Consider the following 19,555-nt stretch of genomic DNA (forward strand, 5'->3'; position numbering starts at 1 on the left):
GGTATTGGGTCATCGCTTCTTTATATCTTACTTTGTCAAGTGGATCATGTCAGAGGTGCCATTGTCGTTCAAGTTTTTTGCAATTACTTTTTACCGTCCAAAGGTGGGGAGAGTACCAAGTTGTCTGGGGGCGTCAAAGTAGAGTGTGGACACTGCTTTAGAGGGGCTAGGTGATCAACTGTGGTTTGTATGATAGTATTAAAGCGGGCCAGGTGATCCTCCACATTATCCGAGTCAGGATTCAGGGATAATGGAATTAAATCCTGGTCAGGCGTAAGTTTATGCCATTGTCTATACCACCTCGTGGGGTGAGAATTAGGGGCAGTACGGTCCTTGGTACTATAGATTTGAAATTCAATCAATGAGTGATCTGACCATGTCAGGTTGCTCCACAAAGAATGTTTGGGGAGTTGGTTAGAATTAAGTCCAAAGTATGCCCTGCAGATTGAGTGGGGCCGTTATTGATCTTGGAGAGGTCAAGTGTGGCCAGGTCTGTCAGACATGAGGAGGTGTCCTGATTAGTAGTATTTTCATTGTGGATGTTAAAATCTCCTAGTAGTAAGAAATTTCTAGTCGAGATGACATGCGGGGAAATAAGTTCCATCAATTGGGAGGAGAAATCTGACACTGGGCCCGGGGGCCGATAAACAAGAGCTCCTTTCCAGCTGTGTTGTGGATGTAAGTCTATTCTAAAGACTAGGATTTCCAGTGTATCATTACAGAATCTTCTAATCTGATTTCGGTGCTATCTCCTTACCACCCCATGTAACACTTGTATGAGGTGATAAACATCTCCTCTGGTTAAAGACCACTTTTCTATTGAAGTTTCACAGGTTCGAAGATTGCCATCTTCTAAAAAAAATCCTTCCGATGTGGGGATTCCTGATGTTCCAGCTAGTGCATCTTGGGTCAGCAACCTTGGAGGAAAGTCAGGGTTATGGGCATCAAGGGCAGTGGGTATTTGGGAAATTCCTTCCTGCCTGTCAGGGACCAACAGTGGTGGAGCAGTGGTGATGCGACCTGGAGGAGGGTATGCACATATTGGGTATTGGGTTAGAAACCACAGTATATACTTAAGTGGGATGTATTAGAATGTGTGTTCTACCTCCACCCATGGTTTAATATCTTGGTTTATAATTATTATAATCCAGGGCTGATTGTATCTGGGCTGCCCAGATGTAGGTGATGACATCAGTGAAGTCAAGCCCCCCTTTGTCCATTGGTCAAAAAAGCGTGGTTCGTGCTACCCTAGCCAATTTGCCCTGCCACACAAAATATAACATTTTCTGATGACTGTAAAAGAGTTTATTTTAGAGTGGCCATGGTGAGTGAGTGTAGCGTATAGAGTAGAGGCGGCATGACGTTCATTTTTAGGCTATTTATGCGTAGCAGCCGAGAAATTTCTAATGTGCCCCAGCAATATAGGTCTTTAAATAAAATCTGCAGGAGGGGTAGGATATTGCAGTCATATTGTGATTCGGTGTGTGTCGGGATGTGAATCCCCAGATGTTTAACAGAGATTCCCATCTAGGTAAACCCTGCCATCTGGATAATGTCTCTTAATTCGCTGTGGGGTCTGGCACGCCTAGGCCCTGAGATTTAGAGTAATTAACTTGGAGCCTGAGACTGCCGCAAAGTGGTCAAATTCTACTTGTAAAGCTAGAAGAGATAGGTCAGGATTGGTTATGAAGCAGAGGATATCATCAGAGAACAAGGCCAACCTATGTTACATCTCCCTGACTTTCACGCCACTGATATCTGGATTGCTTAATATCTTAGCTATAAGTGGTTCCATTGACAAAGCGATCAGGGAAGAGCGAGGGCACCCCTGTCTGGTGCCTCGAGATAACGTATCACCGGAGTGTATGCGCCATTGATCTTTGCTGAGGGGTGTTTGTAATTCACCTAGATGAAAGCTGAGATAGGGCCAGTCAAGTCAACCCTATCATAGGCAGTCTCCACTTCAAAGGAGAGGAGGACCATTGGTTGCTTGCCAGCCACTTCCATCAGGGAAACTGCTGTATGGATATTATCCATGGGTTTTCTGTTTTTGAGGAGGCAAGATTGTTGGGGAGAGATTAGTGATGGCCAAATGTTGTGGAGTCTACATACCAGTATGGAAATGCACAGTTTTACTTCACAATTTAAAAGTGCTATCTGCCGGTAAGATGTGCTGATCTGTGGATCCTTGTCTGGTTTAAATATTAGCGTAATGTGGGAGTCTAGCATAGTTTCAATGACAGCTTGAGAGGTCAGGGAATAGTTAAACACTTTAGTGTGGGGCTTAATGAGTAGAGAGGCGTATGCCTTGTAAAAAGAAGCTGAGAAGCCATTGGGGCCCGGCACGGAAGTTGCTTACCACCTCTCGTACCACATCGATAGTAATACTGTTTTCAAAGGAGCGCATATAATGCGTTCAATTGGTCGGAAAGTAGCTTTGCATTTAGGTGTCCTGGAAGGCTTAATCGTGGTTTGATGGGTGAAAAAGCTGAGTAATACTGGTAAAAAATAGGCCAAGATTTTCAGAAATTTGGGAGGTGGTCTGTCTATGACTAACCATGACACTTGAGATGTGGTTCCTGTTCATAGCTAGCAGTTTGTAGGCCAATAATCTATCTGCCTTATCTCCCTTTTCATAGAAGGTTTGTTTGATATATAAAAGCTTATTAGCTGTGTCTTCCATCTGTAATTGTTCTAGTTCCTCCCAAGCCTGTGAAGCTCCTGCATAATAGCATTAAAGTTGCTCTGCTTGTGACATGCTTCAGCTTGTGACAGCCTGCCCTCAATTTCTGCCGGTTTTTTCGTATGGAGGTATTAAAAAATGGCCTTTTCGGATAATAATTTCCCACTAATGATGGACTTGGTAGCATCCCATAGCACTGATGGGGTCACCTCTCTGGTATCACCTCTCCAATATAATTTTCTTTAAAGAATTGTTCTATTACATCTTTTATGTAGTCTCTCAAGCTAAGATCCCTTAAGGCCATCAGCCATGGGTGAGAGGAGGGTTTCTGGGGTGGATACTAGCTCAGCAGGGGCCAGGTCAGGGCATGATCCAATATTGATCAGACATCGCTGGAGGTATCGGCTAACTGGGGCAGCAACATCTTAGTGACCAAGAAACTATCCAGGTGTATGTCTTGCGTACATTCAAATACAATGTGTAATCTCTATCGAAAGTGTTTTTGAAGCGCCAGACATCCACTAGGTTAATGTCAACAACCCCCTGGGTTAGGGAAGGGGGGTGGTGAGTCGTGGGTGGGATTGGTCTGTGGAAGGGTCAAGGGGAGTGTTATAGTCACATCCTAGGATTATCCCTCCTTATGCAATCTGGGCCACCATAGGAAAGAGAGCAGTATAGCATTGTTCTCTTTTGTTTTGCAGAGTTTTATATAGCGCGAACTTGACCCAATATCAGAGCGCTTTACAAAGCACCAGTTACGTTAAATGAGGACACACATTCATTCTTTGTTAGGCACGGGGAGATTAAGTGATTTGCCCAGATTCACAGGTTGTTCAGCGTCATTACCGAGACTCGAACCCAGTTCACCAGGTCCGAGGTCGAGCGCCCTAGCCGTTAGGCCAACTCCTTCTCTGTCTTCGTTTGGTCGATAAATCAAAAAGGCATTATACGAGTTCCAACCAATCTTGTTTTGCATATATTAGAAACATGCATTTGTAGCCGGAACCAATAGGAGCGCAATTTCCTGGTATCTAAATACAGTAAGTGGGTTATATCTTTTTTTTTTGTTTCAACCATTGAAGCAGGGCCCTCTGCGTCATGGAAGAATTAAGGCCCTGAATGTTATATGAGACTATCCTTAATGGTGCCACTCTTGTGAAAGGTGTAGAGGGCGACCGGGTCGCTATGGCATTGGAATAGATGGGTGGGAGGGCAGTTCCAATGGTAAAACTGGAATAGGCTATCTCTGTGGGGAGGTGTATGATGAGTCTGGCCACTTGACTAAGGGCCTGTGTCCCTCTCTTGCATCTGGATGGTGTGTAAGAAAGAAACTGAGAGGAGAAACAGAAAATAGGGTCTTATAGGGGCCCTGTGCTCCCACCAGTGCACCGGGACGCAGCGGTGGCACAGGGAAGAGCAACCAGTAGCCCATAAGGATGAGCATCTGGGCACTTGCTCGGTGTAGGCTGGCTCCAAGAGTAGGGAACCTATCCCCCCCCCCATCTTATTACTAAGCCAAAACATATTACCAATACAACATGGATACATTCAGCTACAGTCAACATGCAGGTGAGAGCAGCAAACTTGAAGTGGTGACAGTTCATGTCAATGTAGCCTCCTCTGCTAATAGAGGTATGCTTTCTCTGTCCTGAAGGCGGCGGCTTCTCCCTGCCTACTTATGAGCTGCTCTGGAAGTTTGAAAATGCCAGCCACCTCTTTCATCTGTAGATGGGCCGGAGCTAGGAACTTGCTGAGCTAATGCTGTCGTGGGGCGACCGTGGGCCCTCCGCCCTTCCTGAAATTTTCGAATCACAAACCGATGTCTTTAATTTTAAACAGCAGCCCAAATGGAATCCCCCATTTGTATGGGATCTTTTCTTTTTGAAGATGTTTTGTGATCTTTCTGAGATCTCTCCTGCTGGCTAGCATTTCTGCTGAGACGTCTTGGAAAAGAGAATTGTGTCTCCTCAGAATGTCAAAGGCTCCTGTCATCGAGAAGCTGTCAGACTCTTCTCTTTAATATGATAATAGTGGTTAGAACAGTAGGAGACAAATTTCTTTGTTGTTGAATCATTGAGTATACCCTAGGAGTGCAGTCCAGGAGCACTGGGGCATCGTCCGGGAGGCTCAAAAGGTGACCAAACAGCGCTTGGACAAATGACTCATGTTTACCTGAAGCCAGAGTGGACAATTTGCCACGGATCCGGATATTATCGCGATGTGATTTGTTCTCAGTATCGCCCCGCTTGTCCAGTAGAATCTGTTGTCGACATTCCATTGCCTCCAGTCAGGTCACATGATCATCTTTGTCGTAAATGTTGTCTGCCAGGTCAACCTCTATTTTGGTTAGTCTCAGTTCCATTTTGCATAGGGAAGGATCCAGATCCTCAATGGCCTTCTGGAAGTCTTGCTTCAGGGAAGAGATATCCTCCTGGAAATCCATGAGGAGTCCGTGGATGTAGTCCTTCGTGGCAGATTTCTGGGCATCAACGGGGCCATCAGTCCATGAAAGGTGGTTCGACCTGCCGCAGTGGGAGAAGGAGGAGTACTTAGCGGAATTAGATCTGTTGGCTGCCATGTGTGCGACAGAGGTATTGTCTTTTAGATGTGGGGGCAAGAGCACTCTGTAGCCATACTCCCAGTGCACAGTTGGGAGGTGTGGGGGCAAGTACTAATCTGGGCTATTGTGCCTGCTGCCAGGATTTGCGTGGATCCTGATTGGCCGCCTCACCTGGTGGTTAAGACTGTTTGTCACCATGGCCGTGCAACTCTCTCTGCGGCCTGGGTTGTAGGTCAGTGGGGATGGCAGTCCACACCAGCAGTGAGATATGAGTTTTGAAGAAGCACTTGCTAGCTAATGAGACTAATAGGTCTGTAATTAGATGGTATGGATCTATCGCCCTTCTTATATACTGGCATTACCTCCGCTTCCTTCCATGAGGATGGTATTTGGGCCCCCGCTGCAATCCCATTAGCTAGGGCCAAGATGTAGGTTATCCATTTTTCGGGAACATTCACAAAAACGTCACCCGGAATGCCATTTGGGCCAGGGGCTTTGGCCCTTACAATAGAGTTGACACTAGTCATGATTTCATCTTTAGAGAAGAAATCAATGGCAATAGGATGAGCATATCCAAGGATAGAGTGACGAGAAGTGATCAAACCAGGCTGCTGTTGAAATGTTATTAGTCGGCGGTGGGGTCTATTTACATCCCTCCTAGTTAGTAAAAGCCAGAATTGCTGGGAATCATTTCTGATGCAGGCTTCTCTGATTTGCTATGATCTATTTTCATCCCATTTCCTTTTCACTCTACCCTGGGCCAACTTGTAGGATCTCCTCACCTCCCTCATTTGGTTCATATTGTGTGCCCTAATAACATGGGTTACATGATCCCGGAGGCTCCTACGGTCCTTGTTGAACCAAACAAACTGCGACCTGGTCTTCTTTCCAGTTGCCTGAGGGTGTCCTGGCTCGCTAAAGCAGGTAGGCAACTGCTCAAATAGGTGGCCATGGCAAGCCGAGATCTTGTTCAGCCTCCCTGGAGTTGGGCCAATCTATGTAGCTCTGCAGTGCTTGCCAAAAGATTGGACTTGGTTGTTTCGAGTTTGCTTACACCTAAGGTTATCTGGGACCATTTTAGGTGCCTGTTGTCATTAGTTGGGTGAACCTCCCTTGACGTGAGGGTGATGTTAGTAGAATTCAAGGGGGTGTCCCAAGTGGATACGAAGTACAATTCCAACAGGTTGTGGTCGCTGTCTGTGGTATGTCCCACAGTCATATTGATCACTCTGGGCCACAATTGCAGGTTCAGCAGGAAGTAGTCTATGCGGCTTATGTTGGTAGTTCAATTAAAAGTATTGACCTCACCCCTTCCACATTCCATGAGACCAGACTAAGCCTACTGGGGTTAGCTTGCTCATTGATGGGGGTGGGTTGCGTGATGTTAGTGGTGACCCCTGCTTGTACTTTAGCCCGTATTAATGGGGTAAGCAAACCCCCTCCGCTGGGCCCTTCGTCGGCAGACAACTCCTTTTGGTTCCCAAACTGGTAGCTATTGTTTGTTGCACCTATTTGAATGCTGTAGGAGCTCGCCCTATATGATGTTGTGCATGCAAAATTAGCTTGGTGTTCGAGTCAATCATTAGTTACTAGGATAGAGTCTGAGCCTGGGAGGGTCCATCCATAAAACGACATGGCTGTCTCAGTCTGATTCATTGGCTTAGGTGTTCAACCACACACTGCTCCATGTCAATAAGACCAAAACTATAGGCAGTGAGACTGAGTGGAAAGCTTGACTGTCCAGCGGACACTGGGCAACAGGAAGTGGAAGGACAACAATGGGAGCACAGGACAGCTTTGAGATCATAGGATGGAAGGCAAGCTCCCCTAGCCATAGAAGAAAATGTACGAGCGGGCCAGTTGGTAAATATTAACTTAATAATCATCAACCTCATACTGCGTCGTTATTTGACAGGAATTGCCAACTGTGAGGTACCATGTTATTTAATAGTTAAGGATAGACATTGAATGGGATAGAAAATACCAGTAGACTCTGAGGCCATCAGCATTTGGTTGCGGCACAAGCCTCTTGCCATGGTGTTGTAGATGACACCGCAGTAGGTATTGGACTGCTGTGACTACAAAGTCAGCTATCGCAAGAGATTATAGGTAGTCTAGCGCTGCTGCTGCGCCAGGTAGTGCCCCCAGTGTCACAGAGGAGATCACCAGCACCATGTCTTGTGCCATGCCTCTTGTCCAGGGTGTCTGCTTGAACCCATGAATGTCAAATGAGATCATATACACTACAGTACTATAACCAGACTTGGTGCTATTAGAGAGGGAATACACAGAGGTGGCGAAATTTCACATAGAGATCCCCGCCGCCGCCAACCCTTTCTACTTGTCCATGTTGGTGTTTAAATTGCGCAAAAGGTGGACTGCAGGAAGGAGATTATGTGGGGTGGCACAGTCAGGTACCTATCACAAGGTAGGATCAGGAGAGTAGGGTCTAAACAGGAGGTCTCTCTACAGAGCAAAGGATATCTGCAGATGTTCCTAAAGGATGCAGATTGTTTCAGTACTAGGCTTCCTGTAGTAGTAGTAGTAGCCAGATGGTCCTGCCACATCTGAACTCGACTTCCTGACCAAAAAGAAGAATTACAACATGGTGCTGAAGGAAACCTGCTTCAAAGAAACCCTACATTACACTCTTTTTTAGGTCGAGCCTAGCGTTGCAGCCATGCGCTGCTCGCTCTGCGAGGCATATTGTAGTAGGGAAAGATGTGGAAGTGGCGTGGAAGCTCCGCCCATATTTTTCATTGGCTTGCGTCATCGTCCATGGTAAATGCTGGCTTCCGATTGATAATGAGGCTTCCTAGTCCCGCCCTGTTACCGCCCTGTCTCATTTTGTGACTGCCCATCAGGACTGGATCTTTTACTTGCGGGGTTACACGGTCTGCTTCATTAGACGGTAAGCACTATTTTTTGACGGGCCGCGTGTTTATTTTTGCATCGCACTTTCACTTTAACAATAGCTGCCGCCCCACCCTGCAAGTGCTGTGTGGGGCGGCAGCTATTGTAAAGTGAATGCACGATGCAATAATAAACATGCGGCTGCCTTTGCGCAATAGCGACAGCTTGTTTTTTAGGCACGGGGAGGTTACGTGATTTGCCCAGAATCACAGGATGTTCATCGTTGTTGCCGAGACTTGAAGGTCGACCGCTCAAGCCGTAAGGCTACATCCTTTCCGCATTGCTTTTTGTTTGCCGTGATAGTGACAGAGGCTCCTGTGAATATAGTGCCATTGAACCGAAAATAGCTTTGGAAACAGGACCAAACTGTTATAATGTCACTGACCAAACCACCTACTCGGTAACCTCTGCTGCGTATTGCGTTGGACAAACGATGACCATTTGTTAAGAACACACCAGATCCTTCTCGCGTGACTTCGGGAAAGCCGCAGGGCTCTTTTGTTGAACTTCATCCCCCTTTTCCTGGTTTCTTTTTTGTAGACTGCTCAAACTTGCGCCGCCATTTGTCTGCGAGTGGAGTGATTTAGTACACGTTCATGACTTCCTCGCCGGAGGGCGCGCAGTTGTACTTTCCCCTCATGCTCTTTTATGGCCAGTGTTAGTGACAATCCGAGGATTTCAGCAGGCCGGCTCTTTCCGTGAGGCGCGGGAACATCATCTCTCGTGATAATGCCTCAGAAATCATTTCTATGGGCCGCTCACCTGAGACAATCTGATGTAGAGCTGGGCTAACCTGCGCCCATCCAATGGCGGGAAAGGCACACGAGCGGGACCGGAGCAGCTGCATGGCCTCATTTGGAAATGCTGAGCTGTGAGGTCTCCTAAAGAAGCTTTGCTCTGGTAATGTAAACAAGGCTTTATGTGCTATGTGAGGCAGACCTTTAAATGGCCTTGTGTGAAAAATGTTTACGGTAGAATAGTTATATGAATCTGCCATATTTTCAACTGTGGATAAATAAACCCATGGTTAACTTCTGGTTTGTGTATTTAAAGTAGTTTTTTAATACAATTTTCTGATAACAGACCATTGATATTGGCAGTATTTTTATTGGCGAAGAGTGAAGGGATTGGAAACTCTAGCAACACTTTTTGCTTATAGTCAAAGCCACTGAAATTATGCGGCAACGGGGAACAACATAAGGGAGCAGGTTTGCATAATGCGGTAAGAAAAGGCAAATTAGGTGGCATAATGCGCCACATTCTATACTAGCATAATTTCACAATTTTGTCTTTTTAACTCGCATTATAACAGACTGATGAATGTTTCACCTCTCTATGCCAACAGAACACTGCAATCGGCCACCTGGAGGTGAACAATTAAAAGTTGCAAAAGGGCTGCAGGATAGCACGTTTAGTAGCTTTTTTTTTCACTAACTCTTGATCTGTTTGTTCAACAAATACATTTATTTTTTTGAAATCTGCAAATTATGCGGCAGATAATGGATTGTGTGGCAAATTCTGCAAATCTATAAGTCTGTGCAAAACACGGGTGTTGCAGAATCGCATAAACCCTTGTGAAACCCCTGAAGTGACAGCTTTACTTATTTCTAAAGGTTAAAATAAACTCAACAGCTATTGCCTCTGCGTTATTCAGATCATACTACATCACGCCACATACCTACAGATCTTTCAGCATATACTATATACATTTACAATGCAATAGGTCTCGCATTTACGCAGGTTTGAGCTATTGGCATTGCAAATAACAATGCCTTTTATTTTTGTTTTTGTTTTTAAAACATTAAAAAAGGCATTTTCATTTACAATGCCAATACCTTAAACTCGCGTAAATGCGAGACCTATTGCATTGCAAATGCTTGTTGGATACCACTCACGGCATCACACTGCGGCTAAAATTACACAAGCACTGCATAGGCACAGATGCTGGCTTCAAGAACACCAATAACTGCAATGTGGGGTTCCAACTGCACTCAGTGCCACCTCTTAGAACTATGGCTGCCCGGACTTGCCAATGGCTGCCAGAGCCTCCTACGAATGCCCCACTGTGGCTTCTGAACTCAACATCTACTTATGCACACAATAAAACAGTAATTACCATGAATGGCTGCACTCCGTAAGTTAACGGCCATCCAAACAAATTAAACATTTATTCAGTACATATATCCGAGCAGTGCATGATAGCAGTGAGAAGTCCACTGGGCCCATCTGAAGACCAATAGAAATGTCAAAACCTTAGAACATATTTTTTATGTATGCTCAATCTGCAACTTTTTCAGTTTTAAAACTCCCCTATGTGGCTTTTGTCAGGATGTCACTGACCTCTCCTGTCCAGACTAGGGGATCTACAATTTTTGTAAGAGTTAGTAGCCCAACAGAGCTCCAGCGCCAACAACCTCTTCCAAAGCGGGAGGCAGTGACTGCCCATGTGTGGCCCCAGCACGAGGCTGGCAATTGTACATTATGATAACCAGTGCACTGTCTGCTCTAATCTGCACCAGGGTAAGGAAGCCCTGAGAAGTGTGACACTTGGACCATTATCCTAGCACTGTCTCCAGTGGGACTTATGTCAGAGCCAAGTCGTCTCTGTTAAATGTAGTCCTGCTAACCTCATACTGTCTAATGGCATTACAGATCTTGGAATGCAAAGCTACCGTTTTACCTCAAAACTGCTATTGAGAGCCCCATAATTCTGGAAGTGCCTCCTCTCTGGTTGTGTGGTCCCAGAGGTTGTAATGCCTCAAAACTACAGAATCCCTAAATTCAAAACATTATAGAATTTGAGAAGGACGTACACAAAAATGTGATGGGATGTCCTCACACACCACCAGGTGTCATGCCTAATCATGGGACTCCCCACGATCTTCAAAAACTCAGTTTAATGAGGAGCGGGCCAACACCTGCAGGTCAGGGAGGCACTTCTAACTAGGAATGGACCCGTGACATAGGCAAATTAAAAACCAATGTGATATGCCAAAGTGACCTTCAGAATTAAACGGAATACCACTTGGTATTAAAAATCAATGTGGGGAAAAATTAACTAGTATTCCATCACCACTTACACCGTCAACATGTTTCTGCCTGATGGCTCAAGCGAGTCTGTGGCATTCTTCAGGAAGGAAACACAGGATACCTGTGTGGCACACGCTCCTGTGTCGGCCATCTCAAATCTTAGGCCCTTAGGTACGCCAACTATGGGTCATCTGGCCCGCATGAAGGAAGGGCTCAGGAACCCCTGTAGTCACACATTCATCAAGGTGCGTTCCTTTCCGTAAACCTGCTGGTGTCTTCTCGGAGTAAGGAGCAGACTCTCAAAGCTGTGCCTGACTTCACTGAGTTTTTTAGACCTCCAGGCTTGAAGAGTTTGTTATCTACTGAGGAACCACTGCTACCGCCACTTACGTCTTCCAGCGTGTTCATTTTATCACTGATTTAAAACGTACACTTTTATAAATTGCCGTTAGTGGACCAGGAATACCAAGAGCTATCCAGAAAAAGTGCCTTGTCAAGCAGGAGGAAATTCAGTTCTGGAAAATCTGTCCAGCATGAGCTTGTATGACCGCGATCTGAGTCTGTGGAACTCCCGTCAGCTACAGTTCTCTGGCATTGACCAACGCCCTTGTGTGATCACCAAGAAACTCATACACACCAACAGCATGAGTGGCCCGAACCTTCCCTTAGAGGAAGCTGTCCCCAGGTTTCTTCTCCTCACTGAGGGTTCCAGCTCAGAGTATCCCGAGCTCTGGAAGACTGCAGCCTCATCTGCTCGGTTGTTGCCGCATCTCAAAGACTCATGCTGAAGGCCCGTTCTGTACATGGCCTTTGTCTTTAGCGTTCATCGGACAACACGCACTCTGTTACTGGCCTTCGCGGAACCCTAGGTCCACTTTGTTGTCTCAGGAACACACTGGCTCATTTTCTGAGAATTGTGCATTCCCATTTCACTTTATAATGGTGATTTCTATTGGTTCCTATGAGAAGATCTTGATTTACTTTTTACTTTTTTGTTAATTTTCTTTCCGTTTGCGGTCTGGAAAACTATTATTCTATGAAAGTGCCTTTGACATTGCAAATTTCGATTTACATTTACAAACGCTTTAATTGGCACTTGTGCTTCGCGCCACAACTTTGCGCTGCACCTGTGGGCGCATTTAATGGTGAGTAAATCAACGCAAAGTTTTGCGTCACTTTGTGTTGCTAGAGAACCACGAAAAACATCAGTAAATAATCCTCTTGGTCACCTTTTCAAAACTTGCCCAACTTGTGAAACCTCCATGTAAAATGGTTCTGCGGAGGGGCAGGTTTTTGCCAGAGCATTTGGTACAAAAAGAAGCGTTTTTCTTTTGTTCTCCGAAACGAAGCGAGGCAATTTTGACAAAAATCTTTCACACAATTGGTGATGTTCGAAACCTTTTTTCAATTCCGGAAGTTGGTAATGTCTAACCATGTAAACTTCATACACCTCCCTTTCCAAATTTTATTTATTGGTGCTTTCTTCCCCCTAAAATAATCTGAAAACATGTTTTCCGATGCTAATTACGATTGCTAATTATATATCCATAGGTTTGGAAATACTTATTACGTGCAAATTCGTTGTCTAGGAAATAAACGGATGCAAAATGTTTCGGCCCATAAAACACAGATGCGAGGAAGTAGCAAAGGTCTTTGAAGGTAATGTCCCCAATCCTTCTCTGGTGAGTGAAGGATACGAAGAACTTCATGTAACAGTATGGCAAACACTGATCTTTACTCCAAGAAAATACTATCACTTGAAGTAACCTAGAAACTTCACTACAAAACATTTCTATAAAAGCATTGATCAATTTTGCAAACTCTTCAGTTAACATTTGAGGCACACGTGTAAATACTGTCGTGGCAAACTCTAGCTCGGCCACTCTGGTGTGGACGATGAGCTCCTCTGAGGCGCCCACTCCAGTTCACTTTGCATTGTTTGCTGGGAGCTTTGACCTCTCCTTCAAACTACTGAACTGCTGCCTTCCAGCTACGAGCCTCCGGAACCTCGAATTAGGAATGTACTTCCAGCCTCATCATCTAAGTAGGCCTGGGCGGGGTTCCGCTAAGCGGAACTCTGTTAAGTGACCCAAAGAACTCCACCGTGCTACGTGGAGTTCCACAAGCTGCAGAGTGCGTTTAGTGGCGCTGTTTGAGCTGATTTTTAGCACCGTGTGTTTGTCCCGTGCTGGAAAATCAGTGCGAACAGCACCATGTGCAGCGCAAGAGGGCGCTGCTTCCTTCTGCTGCTCAAGTAGAGGTTCTACTTAGCAGCAGCTTCCTCAACACAGCCATTCGCGACTGCCCGCATCGAGAAATCTCGCTGGGAGGTGTTCTGGAGTCAACTTTTCCTTGCTGGTGTGCACCAACTTAGCGTTGGTGAGCGCGAGAGCGGACAAACGCAGAACTCCATGTGCTATGCTGAGCGCGGAGTGGGAAAAATTCTGCACACTCCACGAGCGGAGTGGAATTTTATACCCAGGCCTACATTTAAGATGCTTTAAGTCAATGTCCAACCACCAGAGTTAATCATCATATATTCTTAATTAAATAATGAGAAAAATGGACAATGCTAGAGCCTTCAAAACAGAACCTGTGGTCCTTCTCCTACGTAAGCCACAAGAGTACTTTTCAGCCATGTGCAACTTTCACATCACAACACAAATCTCCCTTCTCCATCCATGCTCGTTGTGAGTCATTTGATTCTGGTGATTGGTCTCACAGGGCTAGTGGTTCGAGGATGCGTCCATCCGGCCACCCTCACACGCAAGCAAAACAAGTCTAGAACCAGTGCAGGAACCACATGATGAACAGCTGTGAGAGGAACAGAAGAGGGGAGCTGGCCAACTGCCCACTTGCTTGAGGCACTACCATTGACCCCCCTTCCCCCAAGTCACTCCTGCTTGCCTCCTCCCAGCGTGGGGCTCTCACGCTTGCCCCATTCTCCAGGCTACCTGATGTTTTTCCGTTTGCCCCCTCCACCCTGAGGCCCTGTGGCTTTCCTTCCCCTCCACGCACTACCGTCTGCCCCCTTCCGCCCAACCTCTCGGACAGTCTGCAAGGGGCGCTCCTGTCTGCTGTTCCCTCCTCCGAAGAGAACCCGTTGGGAGCCGCAGCACAGCCCTGTGAGGGAGGGGAGAGGCAGCCTAGGGCACCAGTGGGAGTCAGAATAGCAAGGAAAGGTAAGCCTGACAAAAAATGTTGACGCTCTGCGGTTGTGGGTGCTCATGTGCATGTCGGTACCCTGGCACCGAAGTGTGTGTGCTTGTGCACGCATATGCATGTCTGAGAAGGCGTGACTCAGAGAAGAGATCAACCGGTGCATTCCATCACCTAGGACACGCAAGGGTTTGAGCATACTACTGCAATAAAACGACTTTATTCTACACCAATCTTTTACCACATAGTCTAATCTGTTGGTCAATTTCAGTACGTCCCCACGAACCTTGAAATTACATTTATGACATGCATGGTGTGGGTGGAAATTGTAGGAACATGTGGGTAGACAAGGGGTGCTGTGAGTTTTCAGACACTGGGCAAGAGTTGATACAAATCATGCAACAATCTACAGAAGAACAGCAATAAAAGCTCTTACCACTTGGAGACACCATCACAGGCTCGGATTGCCTCAACTCCTCTGTGGTCGGTATATTCAGAGTGATTATCAACACCATACCCAAGCTCGTCCCCACCCACAGGCACGGGGACGCCACTGCGTCATTCTTTCGTGCAAACGACTCCATGAAGTAGAGTGCGGTGATGGCTTCCTTCGACTCCTTGTCTATGCTGGAGACGCTGGAGCTGCGCGAGCGGCTGAAGGAATTCTCACGGCTTTCTGTGGTAATCGAGGAAAAACAGTCATGAAAACTAACTTGTGGTCATTTTAACCAACATATACATATTCTTAACCTCAGCAACTTACTCAACCGCATTCTTTCTCATTCCTTCCATGTTATTTGCACTCCTGCCCCAAGCACCATTACTCTCTCAAAAGGGGCCCAAGTCACAAAACCATATACGCGTGTACCTTGTACTTAAGTGCAAATAGCTTGATTCAGGAGTGCACAGTTATGTTTTTGAAATTACAGACCTTAAATGTACACATGTAAAGGATTTCGCTATACGGTATTTAGCAGTATGGTGTAATATTGGACACATTAGGGGTTTGTGCAAACCTACCAACTCATAAATTTGTGGGTAGTCACAAACCATTTCACAATCCATTCTCGCCCTGAAAACATTCCATTTACTCTTTCTAGGGCTGGAGGAAAACCATTTTACAGGTGAGAATAGGAAATGAATACCCTCAAAATTGGTGTCAGTACAAGAGAAAATATTCTCCCAGTTGAGAAAAAAACAATTTCACTCATGGAAAGCCATTTTAATATGTGAGCACACGGTGGCATTACACATGCACAACTGCCTGGACAATTGACGTAAATTGGAAGTCAAAACATTTCTCTGTGAATATTCCAGGAAACTTCAGACTGTCACATGTTTTCAAGCATAATATTGGAAACCTCTCTGTATTCCTAAAATACATAAATTTGTAATCGAGTGTGGGAGTAAGCATGTGAGTGAAGATTTGCACAGTGTGCTGTGACAGGGATTGTCTACAGGGATTATTTTGGGCATTTCGAAAATCCAGTGCTATTAGCTGCCAATTTCTCAGCTTCTCTGAGGTGAGATCTTTAAGATTTATGAAATTTGCACAATTCAGATATTTGTGATCTAGTTATTTTGTTTTCATAGTGATTTCGTTGACCAACATCTGTTTCTAAGTTCCTCACAGTCAATAACCTGTACTCATAAAACCAGATTCATATACCAGGAAGGCCAAGATGTGTAATACAATTTAAACTGGAGTACATCTTAGCATGTTCAAGATATATGCATACATGTGGCCAGAGGACAAACATACACGTTGAAAAGTGAGGGATTTAGGGAAAATCCTTATGAACAACATGAATAACATGTTTAGGGGAAGATCAAAAAGGCGGAGGACAGACAGCGTGAGAACTATTAGCCAAATAAAAGGAAATCAAGACAAGGACCTGGTCGCCAATACTGACTCAGAAGAGACAGGTAAGCCAGCTTTGGTTTGCCACCGGACCAAAGGCGGCTGACGAGTCAAGGAGAACCATGGTGGCACTCCACCTCTAATGCCCTGTGAGACTCAAGACAACTAACATTGGTACTAGAGCAGATGTGTTACTATTTTGTGGTTGAAAGCCAAATTGAATGGTATGGAGAATTTTACGGACTAGAAACTTCAAAAATCGAATGTTAATTTTAATTTCTAAAATCATGATGAGTGAAGGGAGAAAGCGAAATGATGCACAAAGGGTTAAGAATGGTGGGCGAGCTAGTGGTTTCTTTAACAGATGAACAATCTGTGCATTCTTCCACGCGGCAGGTACTGTAGAACTAGTAATGAGAAGGAGACAGAGATTGTGTGAGGCTGGGCCAGCTGGATTGGGGATGAAGTGAATAAGGGGCATATCAACAAGGGCTTATCTCTGCGTTTTTGGCTTTAAAAGCCAAAAAAGCAGAGATAAAACTAGCACCCTATCAACAACAGGGTGCTAACATGCAAATTTGCATGTTAGCACCCTTTTACTCTACGCTTCCCCTTGCATCCCTAATGAGATGCAAAGGGGGCGTTCCAGAGTAAAATAATAGGAGAAATGTCGCTAAGCGACATTTCTCCTATTATCAAGAATATCTCTAACCCTGTTAGAGACAAAAAAAGCAGCGCTACCCGCGGTTAACGCTGCTTTTTTACGTCTGGTATTTTTCTGACTTAGCCATGATATCCTATGGAAGGAGGATATCATGGCTAAATTTGTCTGTCCCTATCAACAAGCTAACGTGAGATTATCGCTGGGTTTCCAGCGATAATCTCACGTTAGCCACTTAGCGTGAGGATTTTTATCGCTATTGGGATAAGCGTTGCTAATAGCACGCTATCTCAGCGATAAAAATCCACGCTAGCCGGCGATAATTATCCTAGCGCTAAGTGCGCTTCGCGATAATTATCGCCGGTTGTTGTTGATATGCCCCTAAGTTAGCAGGACAGGGGTCTGAAGAAGGTCCTGGTTTATTGGAAGATGCAAAGAACTCTCAAGAGAGAAGACTAAGAGGAAGGACGAGGGGGGGCGTGGCTTGTCCTGGCTACAAGATCGCTGCACTCTGAGTGGGCTCTGCCGGCCGGGCGTAACAATCCGCAATAGTCCGACACCCCGAGGGAGCCAAAGCCTGCAAAATGGGCGGGTCATGCATCTAAATCAAAGCTGGGTCAGTTCTGAAGCGTTATGATCTGAAGTTGAGTCTCCTGGCTGTGTATGGTGGCGGGCTTGGAACAGGCCCCCAAACGGAGCGGCCTGCCGATGTGAACGTGTGGTGCTGCAGGGGCCCTGCCACCTTGGTCTCTGCAGCTGTCTCCTACTGAGGGAGAAGTTACCTGCTGGTGGTGGTCGGTGAGTGAGCGTTGAGCCTGGCTGCAGAGCAGCTGACGGAGTGCGGCTGACTGGGAGACGACATAGCGCTGGGACGGACTGCTACTACCTCCATGCGACGATCCGGAGGCGGGCATCGGGGGCATGCTCCGAGGCCGCTGGCCGCCCCCGAGCGGAGGCGTGATGAGATGAGATCGCTGGCCTCGGAGGGTGCAAGGAACACAGGGGTCTACCGATCGCTGCCCACTGCCTCCTCACCTTGATTGCTGGCCCCGGGACGACCCTGGACAGAGACCAGGGCTGCGGGGGGAGTAGCCCAGCTGGGGTCTGTGAACGTTGGCCCTGGGGCCTGTGCACATTGGCGCGTCCTGTCCCGACATCCAAGACCGCCCGACTCACTGTTCCTGAGTGCGGCCCAGCGTCTGCATGGCTGCTGCTAGGCACCCGCTGCTGGGGCGTGACAGGAGGCTTGGCCCTGACCCTGCGGCCAGTTGGTGGGCTCTTGGCGCGGCCGAGAGGTGGACCGCGGGCCTGCTAGAGGCCTCATCAATCAGAGAACACACCAGAGGCCTGGCAAGTAAGGTAGGAGAAGCTGATGGCTGGGGACCTAGGACTAAATGCATATCAAGAGGAAGTCTCCTGCTCGGCTGCCCCCCCTCCACCTGGACTGCACAACACACATGCCTGTGTGGACTGCGCTGAGAGCAACAACACTAGGAGCCATTAGGACATTCTTTTACCCTCAAAAAACGCTCAGCGGGGCATAATAACTCCCCTGTAGGCCAATTCCCACAACGCCTTAGAAGTCCTACCTGGGATGCTGGTTGGTCTGCTGCAGGGCACTCCAGACTGAGCAAACTGACCCCTCCCTGCATGGACTGCACAACACATGTACTTGAGTGGATCTGTTATCTCAGTGGCAAGTTTGGCCGAGCTATACTTATAATGCAACTGATGATCGTCAATGACTGTTGTAAATGTACACTGGTTGCGATTCAGGTAGACATGATTGATATATGTATATTTTACGAATATAAAATGTAATAAACAGATCAAACAAAAAAACACATGTACTTGAGTGGACTGCGCTGAGAGCCACAACACTAGGAGCCATTAGGATGTTCCTTTACCTTAAAGGAGGTCTGGACTAGCTTGAGGACTTAAGACTACAAGCTGGACCTGGTCACAGCTCGACTAGACCGGGTCAACCCGTGGGTTGATACTCATGATGTGAGCATAAGTCAAATGGCAACGCGGATCTCGGAGACGGAAGACCAACTGGCGAGCAGCCAGCAGAAAATGCTAAAAATGGATAAAGTACTCAAAGTGATTAAAGCCAAAAATGAAGATTTAGAATCACAAACCCACAGGAATAATCTCTGCATAACAGGAATCCCGGAGTCAACAGCCATTTCAAAGATGGAGAGCTATATTGAAGACCTGCTGCGTGAACTCTTCGGTATCAAACTTTCTGCTGTATTAATTGTGGAGAGAGGTCACAGGTCACTCGGACCCACACCGCCACACGGGGCCCCAGCCCGGCCATTAACAGCCCGCCTTCTATACTAGCTGGTCCGTGATGTCATCCTCCGGTGCACCAGAGAATGTGGGGAGAAACGCCACCGAGGCAATTCCCGTTCATTTTATCTGGATTTCACACTCGCAGTGGATGCGCAACTGGAATGTATGCCGGCCAAACGGGCTCTCCGGCAGCTCGGAGTGCCATACCCAATGCTATACCCTGCTAAGCTGCGGATTCTGCATGATGGCAAGAAGCACTTTTTCTCTGACCCCACGACAGTGACAACATTTGTCAAACTCCTCAATAAGCCCAAGCGGGCGGGGTCTCGCTCTCTGCGTCACTCTGAAGGAAACAGCACTAGCGACAATGACTAAGTCCTAGTTTCACTG

General features: G+C 46.5%; 1 protein-coding gene across 8 annotated transcripts in view; it reads right to left on the reverse strand.

Annotated features, from left to right (window-relative positions):
- Nucleotides 1–19,555, reverse strand: part of STXBP5L (syntaxin binding protein 5L) — a 1,956,595-nt gene that overhangs the window by 90,878 nt on the left and 1,846,162 nt on the right. For all 8 annotated transcript variants that reach the window (XM_085621040.1, XM_085621038.1, XM_085621036.1 and 5 more), the window contains one exon: nucleotides 14,782–15,021. In XM_085621040.1, coding sequence (XP_085477166.1) covers nucleotides 14,782–15,021 — 240 coding nt within the window. The remainder of the gene's footprint in view (nucleotides 1–14,781; nucleotides 15,022–19,555) is intronic.

This window comes from Triturus cristatus, chromosome 8, assembly GCF_964204655.1.
Source record: "Triturus cristatus chromosome 8, aTriCri1.1, whole genome shotgun sequence".
Taxonomy (NCBI): Eukaryota; Metazoa; Chordata; class Amphibia; order Caudata; family Salamandridae; genus Triturus; species Triturus cristatus.